We start from the raw sequence: 12,124 nt of genomic DNA on the forward strand, positions 1-12,124 counted from the left end.
CCAAATCAATCCCCTCTTACCAAAATCTACCATTTATTATTTATCTCAATTCATCCTAAATAATAAATAATATATAAATATAAACTTATTAAAGAATTATCAAATTTAATTTTTTTTAAAGAATTATCAAATTTAATTTTTTTTTCTTGAATTCAACAACACGTGAGAAAATGATAGATTTAAATCTCTGACCTTTTAACTAGAAGTATATATCTTAAGAGTATGATACTAATACGATAAAATTCTATATTACAATAAAATTGATCTACTGAACAATACTAAACACTTGATTTTTATATTTTAAAATTTGTCATCCTTATTAATTTCAAACATAATTAAATACATAGCTTTTCATTTATAAACGAAAAATTACACAAACATATTAAACATTTACATTTGGTAACCGACATAGAGATATGTCCTCAATCATATCTCATATAAATTGTCACCTATATGGTCAGTGGATACTTAAAGTTAGGCGAAAAGAGGGACTAGGGGCCTTGTCTCCACTTATTATTTTGTGCGTGTGATTTTGATCGGGGACCCTCATTCGAAAGGCACGTTACTATATAGTTACCAGACAAATATAAGAATGTCAAAACGAACATAATTTAACTAATATCAAGTATGTTCTATCACTTACGAAACTAGATGTATATATAAAAGGATGAAAATGGCGTTTTTAGCCATGAGGTGAATAGAATAATATATAGTAGTTGGAAGGTGGGTTATGTGTTCACCTTTGCTTGTTGGAATAAAAGAAATGGAGTGATTGGAACCTTATAACAAATACTAAATATTTATGGCACCAATTTATTTTAGAAAAAAGTGGTTTTAGAAAAAGTGATTTTAGAAAGAAAGAAAATCCAATAAATTTGTTGATAGAGTGATGTGTAGATCTAAAGGCATTAAGCACGTGACAGTGTGACATTGCTTCTTAGCTTCCCAAAAATACAGCCTGTAATTTCTTTACTTATTCTTATTTTTCTCTCAATCAAATGAATTTAATGATTTTACTTTCAATCATTTGCATTTCATTTCATTAATTACTCTACAAATCATTATATTTGTTTTGTTTTAAAAAATTGATTTGATATATAATTACGATATTAAAACCTAAATTTTTGTGGACACATACATACATCAACGATCAAATGTCTTCCAAAATTTAACATATTTTCCAAACCAAAACCCACGTAATGGTCATTCAAGATTGGATTATCTTCTATAAATTGCCACTTAACATCAAGAAATTTGTCCATTATAAAATTATTGATTCAAACTATTATAGTAACATAAATCGAAAATGAGATTATTAAATTTTGAAAAGATTTGAAAAAGTTACTTCAAACTCGAAAATAACTACCTACGATTTTAGTCTTCGTCTTAATCAATTGTACAATGAATTTTTTCAAATTTGAAAATCGATCCCGATAAGAAATGTCCAATGAATTCTACAAACAAAGAGTGTGCTAACAACTTGGCTTAAAAGAAAAAGACATATTCTATAGGGCTATATCGACAATTCCTCCATTAAAGCAAAGAAAAGAAAGAGAGAGAGAGAGAGAGTTAGTAATTGATCCACACCCACAACCAAAATAAAAATGAGAGTGAAAGCACTTCTGAAATAGGTGACGATCGATAATATTGAATGGGAGAAAAAGAAGGAATGGTTGGGATTCCCAAAGTCATAAACTATCTATCCTCTGTTCTACAGAGAGTTTCAGATTCCAATGACAAAGAAAACAGGATGATTACCAAAAGGAATAATTCAGGTTTTGATGGAATATCAAGACCAAGCATTTCCATACAAAGTTATTTAGAGAGGATCTTTAAGTATGCAAACTGTAGTCCAAGTTGCTTTGTTGCTGCTTATGTTTATCTTCATCGCTTTCTTCACAATCATCATCCTTCCAATCTTCATATTGATTCCTTCAACGTTCATAGACTTCTCATTACAAGTGTTCTTGTTTCTGCCAAGTTCTTCGATGATCTGTAAGTTCTTCTTCTTCTTCTTCTTTCAATATTTCTGCCAACTTTCCTCATTATCTTCTTCTTCTTCTTTCTTTAAACCTATCATGTTCGAATGTTTATTGATTCATTCCATAAAATCCTTGAAATAGATGAATTAATTGTTTCGGGATATATATGTAATTTTCTGTTCAGGTATTACAACAATGCTTACTATGCAAAAGTTGGTGGAATAAGCACCATGGAAATGAACCATCTTGAATTGGATTTCTTATTTGGTTTGAGATTCCAATTAAATGTATCACCAAACACATTTCACATTTACTGCTCTTATCTCCAATCAGAAATGCTATCAACAACACAACCCAAACTCCAAATCCAAACACCTATAGAACAGCTCCATTCCTTCCCAGAAGATCCAGAAGCGCGCTTGACGGTTTGAGCCATCTCGGCATCTCGAAATCATTTTTGTTAAAAGGGATTGTTTTCAAATATAGGAAAATGAGTTAAAATATTTATGAAGGTAACAAAACGTGGTTGTTATTTCATAAATATTTTCAACATTTTTGTCGTTTTAAAACAATTTTCTTTCCTAAAATCACTTTAAAACATGTTTTTGTTCAATTCTATATTTTTATATTTGATTTTCGTTTTGAATAATTAAAAGCATGTTTTATAGTGATTTTGAAAGTGATAAAAGTGATTTTAATCAGCGTACAGTAGATGATTAGAAAGTGATCATAATTGTAATATGAAGGCTTTTATTTGTTGAGTTATGAACCTTATTAGGGGCAAATGTGGGAGTTCCTTTGAAAGCATTTTTCTTTGGGCCAAAAGAAGAATGAAAAGTTTATTCCCTAAATGGGTTTCTTATTTTGTTACCCTAATTTGCTTTCTTTCTTGTTGTTGGACATTTTTGCCCCTTTTATGTGTATTGTGTAGAGTTGTATTTGGATGATTTGTAAGATGTTATGAACAATTATTTGTAAGGATAGACATTGTAAGTTGTTTTGATTTAGCCAAATAAATAATTTAAATGTTTGTAAAAGTTCAATAAATTTAAATTTAATAAATAATTTTAACAAGATAAAATATAAACACCGACAATTTTTTTTTTTTAATTATGATTACGTTACGTAAAATTATTTATTTTGGTCGATTCTTATCATTTTTTCTCAAGTCAAGATAGTGATAGAATTTGAATGATATTAAAACAGTTGAATGTTTTGGGTAAGTAAAATACACATTAAGTAGCCAACATGCTATTCTATTCTTCTCCTTTATTTGCTCAAAATCCTTGAAAAAGTTTAAATATATATTTTTCTTCTTCAAATAATTCAAGAAAATGGAAAAATAAATAAAAGAATACAATTTCAAAATTAAAATGTATTACTATGTTTATTTCAAAATGCTATAAAATGTAATTAAATTCATTTAAAACTTAGATGCTAAGTAAATATCATATCTTAAATAAAACTATAAAACCTTATGATTTTATACCATTTGATCTATGTTTATGGATGAATGGTATAAGTGATAAATGTAGAAACCAAATTATATTACTACACTTTAATTTGCAAATATACTCCAAATTCATCTAAATAATATTTTGTAAAAATGGAAAAGGGAAAAAAACTATTTCTCATAATTTATTTTGAGGTGAGGAAAAAAAAAGGCAATAATAGCCCATGTTAATGAGGAGTGATTTTATTTGGGCTTAGGTATCCATTAAGCATGGCCCAGTTGACATTGGGCAACTTGGGCTGGTTAGTTAGGTCCATTTTCAGTATATTTCCCCCAAAAAACAAAGAAAATTAAATTTCAATACGAGAATGTCTCGGTAAACCAAATAAATCAAAATATTTAAAAAATATAACAAAATTTTATATTCTCGCCTAATAATAAATTTTTTTAAAAGTTTTGTCATTTACAATAGATTTCTATTGGTGTTTATTGATGACGATATATGGTAAAAATTGTCTCGTTTTAACGATCAAACAAACTCTTATTGATTTTTTAAAAATTCAAATATATATCAAATAAATATTGTGTTGTTTATGTCAGTTTAGAAGGTTGCTAATTGCAAAACAACTTTTCGTATGTTTGAAATTATTTTTATTTTTCATCGTAAGTCCACTGAATTAGTTTTTTCAAGTACAATAGAAAAAAGAAAATGTTGCTCGATCTTGCAGGATTAACTCAGCTGAAATTAATAGCTTCTAACACCTACCCATGAATTTACAATCCAAATACCAATAATATTGGTTGATATTTATATGTGTGAATAATTATAAGGTTTGTCCATTATTCAATTCTCTAACTAATAAATTTATAACACATTAACAATTCATTTAAATTTCATCAACATTACGACGAGACTAATCTTTTTTTTCGAGTCAACAAAATGCAATCCATAATGAGTTGATATCTTATCAATTTGTTGTCATTTAGTGGTCAACCTGATTTGTGAGATGATTTATAATTATTTTTCAAACTTCAACGATCAAAGTGTCTACTCTAAAATTTTAGGGACTAAATAGACATTTAACCTTCTTTATTATATGATTTTTTTCCAAAAAAATCTATATTAATTAACTTAAGTAAAAACTAGAATAATTAACTGTTTGCATAAAAGTTTATTACGTAGTTTTTACATACTAACATTAGTACGTACTCATTTTTTAAATTCAATTATATGATTTTTTTTATAAAAAAATTGGTAAGTATATAACTCTAAATGGTTGCCGTATGTGTTATATTATGCTTTACATTATTAACCCCACAAGGAGGGGAAATTTTATACTAAAATACACAAGTCATCCCCTACTCACATAATTAATAGCTTCTAAATTACACAAATCCATTTATCTTCCTTTCAAAATAATGATTTATTTTAGTAATTAAGAAAATGAAAAGATGAGAAATGGAAAATTGGAAAATATATTTTAGTCTCATTATAAAGTTATATAATACTACACACTATAATATATGATTATAAGGCTGAGTCTCATATATATGGGAAAACTTTAAACAAAGCTTACAAACCATATATATTATAATTAAAAGCGAGCTAGCTTGCTAGGGCTAACCATATATATTCTCACCTTTTTATCACCATATATCACTACACTTTATAACATATATTCATTCACATACATTTTTTCTACCCTTGCCTGTTCTTGTCCCTTGTAGTCATTGGCGATCGATACTCATCACCACTCGGACCGCCGTATCCGCCACCACTACCGCCACCGCCGGAGTTACCGTAGCCACTTCCAGACCCATATCCACCACCATGAGCACCACCACTCCCACTTCCATACCCATATCCCGACCCGGACCCAGATCCCGACCCAAATCCATATCCATAACCTTTTCCAAACCCGGTTGGAGAGCGGCCCGAACCGGAACCGAAACCCCAACCGCTCCCAGGGCTTGAACCCCAACCCCAATTGTAGTCCCAATTAGGACCATGGCCGGAGCCATAGGCCCCAGTGGGGTTCCCATTCCCACCACCACCTCCTCCACTGGGTGAACCCCAAGACATGTCAGGGAAATTGAGAAGTTTCCGGGGAGTAGCGCCGCAGCTGACGGTGGAGGAAGATGTGAGTACAAAGAGAAGAAAGAAGAGAGATGAGAGATGGAATTTAGATGGTTCTTTCATATTTTTAGTGAGTTTTCTTTTATTCTAAGAGAGAAAGAGAGAGATTTGAAATTATTATTAATTGGTTGAAGGATAGAAGTTGTGTTGTGTAGTGATCATTAAAGTGGCTTTTATAGTGGGGGGAGTGTTGGTGGGTTTCATCTTATGACATGATTAATTCTTTTTTTGAATAAAGATTAAACCTGTGACGACATACTTTTCAACTTTACTAATATTATTAAGTATTATAGTTTATATAATACAATAATTAGTAATTATTATATAGTCATATTTTTTCCCTTTGTGAGTGCACTTGTCCATACTCCACAATTTTACCCCACAAAAACACCAAAACTTCACATAAAAGTGACTAGACGGTGGAAACAAAATCCCTATTACTCCTTTACGTTATAAGATAATGCCAAAACAACAAAATAATTAATTAGGAAAAAAAACAACAAATCTTATAAGTTATATCAATCAAATCGAGTTGGTTTGATACATTCATTTGGATAATATATGTAATTAAGTCGGTTTTATTAAATTCTAAAAAATTTCAAGTTGATCTAAATAAATAATTTTGATTTACTTTTTAATAGATGACAATTAACATAATCTCACATATACTACTCTACTATGTTATTTTATAATTTATTTTTACATCAATCATTTGATAAACTTTTTATTAATAGATACGAAAAATAATGAAAATATCTACATAGACCCAAACAAACAACTATTCAGAAATAGGATCAAACACTACTTCACATATCTCTTTTACTCTATATAGTACAGTATAGTATATTCATGATAGACCCTAGCAGGGCACTAGAAAATAAGCATGCATGCAAACAAATTTAATCAAATATTTATCACTTATATATACTCACTTCTATATTTTATTAATTTGATATATTAATAATAAATCAAAAAACACAATTAAAAAGAAAACATCTGATAGTTTTATCATTCATAAATCATATAAGAAAATATAGAAGGTTGTCGTTATCTTTAGGATGAATTAAACTTAAGTTTGTCATATATGTTGGTGCCTCTTCATCAAAAGCTGGTTTTTTCAGTTTGTCTTTTATTTCTTTCCAAAAATGGGTTTGTTGCTTATATATAATATATATTAATCAAGTTGTGTGTGGTGATAAGGTCAATTTTTTATGGAAAAAAATATCTATATAGTGGAGGTTTGAGTAAGGTTGACGTAATATGAACATTTTGTGTGTAAATGTGTTATGTAAATCAAAATCTATTTTATTATGATTAGCTTGTATTGTATTTCATGTACCACTAAATGTTCAAAATAAAAATGGAAATGCCACTATTTTACTTCATTTTATTTTATATATATATATATATATATAGAAAGTGATAGTTAATTAAATTATATTCTCTATCTACAAATATATATGTGTGTGGAATCTGTGGATTCAAATTTAAAATTAATAGAAAAATTTAATTATCAAGTGGAAAAATTGATAAAAGAAAAAAAAAAAAAAAAAGAACAATAAGCTAGAATAGTTATTGAAAAATTAATTAGGAATGAGATATATAGAGTGAGAAGGTAGAGCAAAAATTGAAAACATTAATGACGTCAATAAATAGTTATACAACATTAATTTTAGATTATAGTCAAAGCACATTTAATAAAAGGAAAAAAGGAAAACCATAGATTATTTAGGTCTCCCATTTTAGATGAGAGGATGATATCATCATTTCCATTTTAAGCTCTACATTTTTCTTTTTAATCTTCTAAATATGATCATCTAAAATAAAGAAAATTAAAAAGAAAAAACTCTATACATACAAATTAAAAGATCTTTAAAATACTTTTCTCCTAAAAAATATTACTCTTTCGTCCTATATTTATCCCGCATATGTCTCAATTAAAAGTAAAACATAAATTGGTGAATTCTAATGATATCATATTATTTAGTTGAAGCTAAAGTTTAATTTAGTCGGAATGCTAAATATGACATAAATCTATATGGTTGTGGTTGAGTTCATGGGTTTGGTTCAAGACTATCTAGCTTATGAAGTCGACCATTCCCTCCAACTTGAAAAGTATCACGTGCTTCACTTTCTCAAATCAAACGTAAGAATCCAACCAAAAGAGAATCAAAGGATTTAATATTAGAGATCAAACCACATCATATCAAATCAACATAAATACAATATCAACACAAGTTCAACTCCACGAATTAAATTTGTTCGAAAATCTTGTGTGAACAATGTTCTTTTAAAGTAACCACGTAAATCTTGTTATGTGCTATTATTAAATGTAAGTTAAGCTAGAGGGTGCTTGGATTATAGGTTAAGTTTCTATACATTCTTTTTCTTTAGATATATATCCTATTTTGATTGGCTTTCAAATTTGATAATAAATACATATGGCCATGAACTCACCTACCTTTCTCCTTGTTCCCAAATAATCCTTAAAGTAAATGAGATTGAGTAGTTATGCAATTATTAGATGGATTTATACCAAATCCTTCAACTAAACTTTCTCATACAACTATGTGAAACGTTCACTTTGGATTTTAAATTGGAATCAACAAAGTTGGCATTGTCTCTTGAATTTAAATGATGTACGTTTAACTTTCTTATTTGCTAAAAATAACGCATGATTATGCATGCATGCTTTGTTAAAAATATTACAATTTGAAGTGCATTGTCATGTAAGGTAAAAGTAGAGAGTTGATTAAAGAGGGACTCAGTCCACAAAAACAAAGAAGAAAAACGTGAAGATCATATGAGTCAGTGAGATCATCATCACACTCAAAACAAAAACTTCTAATAATTTTAAAACTAAAGATTTTTAGATTTTTTCTCAGAATTGAAATGGTACCTCAAAGAATATTTATATTATATTAAAGAAATTGTAAAGAAAAAAAGACAAATATAAATTTTTAAAACTAAAAGCTAAAAGCTAAACAATAAGCATGTCTTCTTAATGATTTATATAACATTACAATGTCCAACCATATTATTTTTCCTTTTTGTTCTAAGATTAAAGTCATGTATATTTATTTTAGTCTATGTCGAATTTCTTTAATACACTACTACAAGAATTTTGATCATGGTTGACGTAGAGAAACATAGATAGATTTTAAGAAAAATTTGGACAGAATTTCTGCTGATGTTAATTTTGTGTAGACACGCTTTGTAGCTGAAACGCTGTTGTCTTTTCCTTTGTCCACATTATTGACGTTACGTCGGCAGAACTCATACCCGTGAAAAAAATAATAATATTTACTCTTCACAGTTTTACCATTTTTGTTTTCTACAAATTGTAGGCTACAACAAATTATAACTATCACGCATCTCTTTTTTTTCCCTCTTATATTTTCTAACTTCGGACTAAATGACTTTCAAATCGCACCAATTTTGTAACGATGTTAATTAATGCTAGTTTGATAAAAAAAAAAATCTTATTTATAAAAATTATTTAAATCTTTTTCCTTTTTTAAGCTCAATTCCTTGTAGGCCCTTTCCAACTAAATTCTCTAGAAATCTCAGGAAATTGATGAACTCTCTTTATCAAATGAAGAAAGAAAAGAAAAACAATAGATAAACTAAATAAGAATTTATGAATGGGGACACTTTATTTTTTTACGAAAATGCCAATAAAAATATTGAAACTTAATAAAAATAATAAGCAAAAAACTAATAAATGTTTTTTTAATATATATATATTATTTTGTAAGCAAGAAATTTGTGAAATATTTAGAGATATTAACACCTCATTTTCTGTTAACCGACTAAAAGGGGTGGTGGTGGGCACCTTTGGACTTTAACAGCCCATTAAAGGAAAGCCACGTGGACAGAAGATGAAATAGAATTGGACCGTGACGGAATTTATTAGGACTGTTTTTTTTCTTTTCTTTTGTGGGAAGATAATTTGTGGCGTGAAGTGCTGAGTGGAAAAAGAAAGATAACGACTTTGACTTCCACGTTCTTTGGTTGGACGGTTGTGATTATCTTTTATTATTCAAACTTACACCTTTACTATCTTGCCACGTGTACTCCACTATTTATTGTTTTTCTTTTTAGCTTAAGAATTTAGGGTTTATATTATTATTTCTTTTATTGTGGTCTAAGTGATTCTTCTTCTGTAGAGGTAAATTATTAATCAATATTTTACCTTTTATTTTCCTTTTGAAAAATTTTATCTTTCTTTTTTTATTTTTATAATTTTACCTTTTATATTTATCCAACACCTTTATCTTCTTATCTTTTTCTACATTACAATTCTATTTTATTACTTTTTCAAACGAGTACATGTACCACAATTTTAACTTTTTTTTTTTATTAATTGAATATAATATTTTAAGGAAACGTTACATTTTTTATTTAGTTATGGTTTTTGGACTAATTTTTATTTGATCTTTTACTTTTCAAATATTATACTTTTTCTCTGTAATTTTTGCTTATAATTTCAATTTAGTACTTATTTGTCAAAACATTAGTATTTTACCATCCAAGTTCAAGTTTTGTTTGAATTTTATTACGTGGAATTAATTAATTTTATTAGAAATAAAATTTTTTAAGTTAATTAATAAACACTAACACTAGAGATCAAAACGTGTATTTAATGGAAAATCAAAGCTAGAGATTGTAAATGTTGAAGCCTAAAGACTAAATTGAAAGAAAAAAAATTCAAATCTTGAGAATAAACTTAAAACATTATAAAATATAAGAACTAAATAAAAAATAAATTTGAAATTTAAAAATAAAAGTATAACATTCTCAAATTTAGGCTAAGACTAAAAAATCATTTTTTTTTTCTCCTTTTTCAGTAAGTTGATAATAGCTATGATAGGTTAGTAAAAAGAGAGTTGGGTGATGTTTATCAAAAATTGATCAAAATTGTTCAATCATTCATGTTCAGTTGATATGATATGATAATTAATTGATACTCCTGAGTGTACTCAAGCTGGTAACAACATCACAAAGTATAAACAAATACATGTTATTTAATATTAACTAAGCATGTAATTTAAACTTGTAAAGTACCTAAATAACTTTTTTTTCAAAAGTTTATGAACAACATAGATACAAGGTTTGAAACACAAGAATGAAATTTGCAAGATATTTTTTTCTTTCTCTAAACACTATTGTAATTTAACTTTATTTGAAAAAGGGCAAAGGTTTGCCTTTTGACTTATTTGAATACCCACTAGATTATGTAATGATGAGTTCTACATGTTTTTAGCTTTGATATTTCTCCTGTTGTTGGGGACAAATTGTTTCTTCTTTTTTATAAAAAGATGAAAATAATTAAATCTCTCTTAAAAAATAATAATAAAATGAAATGTATATAAACAAAATTGACTAAAATGATAGGTTTTCTTTTAGTACAATAATTATAAGGATAGAAATCGAAGTTACGTTGACGAAGAGAGATCGAAAATATATGTCAATTACTTTGAAATTAAACTCACTTTAGTCGCAATCTTAGATTTGTGAATAGTTATTTTAATATACACATGAAAATGAATATTTACAAATTAATTGATTATGTCAACATCAACGTGAATATGTAACTAATACGATCAATGTTTGGCTCACCAACTTCATAAGTTTGGTACTAAACAAATCAACTTCAATAGTACAAATTAATCGAACGACTTCATTTTACAACTCTACATTCCAACACAAATTTCTCATAAAAAATTATTACAAGTACATAAAAATATCTCCTCAACCCAATTACAACACTCCCTCCAAGCATTTGTGATGATTTGAAACTAACGACATAGGCTCTTATTACAATAATGTTAGGAGTCCATCACTTCTTTAAACATTTCATATGTGTGACAATTACTATTAGACTTTCCTTGATTTGTCAAAACACAAAGCAGTGGAGTGATCTCGACCAGAAATGTCAACTAGCAATGAAAATAAGGGTATAAATTTGATAAGTATCTATGATTGTTTTTAGATATGGAAATCCCAAATCCCTACATATTCACATAATATGATATTATACAAAAATATCTTGTTACACAAAGGCAAAAGGAATAATAGAGCACTAGAAATGTTGAGAATCTAGGGCACAATATTTGAAATCATGGCCAGAGAAAACACATGCCCAAGACTTGAGTGCCCAATTCAGTTGGTCCCAACTCCCAACTTCCAAGAAATATCTAAAGAGGAAAAAAGAATAACATACACACATATATATATATATAATGTTATAAGTATGTATGTATTATATTAATGTAATGTAATGCTTTTTCTTAGGGCTAAATCCATGTGGGTGTCCTCTAAATTCATCCACTTGACCCATTTTCCCAACCCATTAAGTGGGGCCCATTACCCTCTAAGGCAATTTGCAAATTTTACTAATGGGCCCAATTCATTTGCCATTTCAAACGAGAACTTGAGTTCCATTAGGGCCCAAGTCCATGTGCAACACTTTCCCAACTATACTCTTCAATTCTTATATATACATATGCATAAATATCTTCTTTCTTTGGGTTGAGTTGATTTTTTCAG

The 12,124-nt window shown here is 28.2% G+C and overlaps 2 protein-coding genes across 2 annotated transcripts; one reads left to right on the plus strand and one right to left on the minus strand.

Annotated features, from left to right (window-relative positions):
- The first annotated feature begins 1,498 nt into the window (after nt 1-1,498).
- LOC101212888 (cyclin-U4-1) lies at nt 1,499-3,019 on the plus strand. Its single transcript, XM_004146886.3, has 2 exons — nt 1,499-1,995; nt 2,167-3,019. Exons 1-2 carry the CDS (start codon nt 1,652-1,654, stop codon nt 2,411-2,413), a joined length of 591 nt encoding a protein of 196 aa, XP_004146934.1. The 5' UTR covers nt 1,499-1,651; the 3' UTR covers nt 2,414-3,019.
- Nucleotides 3,020-4,897: 1,878 nt separating this feature from the next.
- LOC101203258 (glycine-rich cell wall structural protein 2) lies at nt 4,898-5,724 on the minus strand. The gene has a single exon (XM_004146847.3). It carries the CDS (start codon nt 5,633-5,635, stop codon nt 5,135-5,137), a length of 501 nt encoding a protein of 166 aa, XP_004146895.1. The 5' UTR covers nt 5,636-5,724; the 3' UTR covers nt 4,898-5,134.
- Between the last annotated feature and the right edge of the window lie 6,400 nt (nt 5,725-12,124).

This window comes from Cucumis sativus, chromosome 4 (assembly GCF_000004075.3).
Source record: "Cucumis sativus cultivar 9930 chromosome 4, Cucumber_9930_V3, whole genome shotgun sequence".
Lineage (NCBI taxonomy): Eukaryota > Viridiplantae > Streptophyta > Magnoliopsida > Cucurbitales > Cucurbitaceae > Cucumis > Cucumis sativus.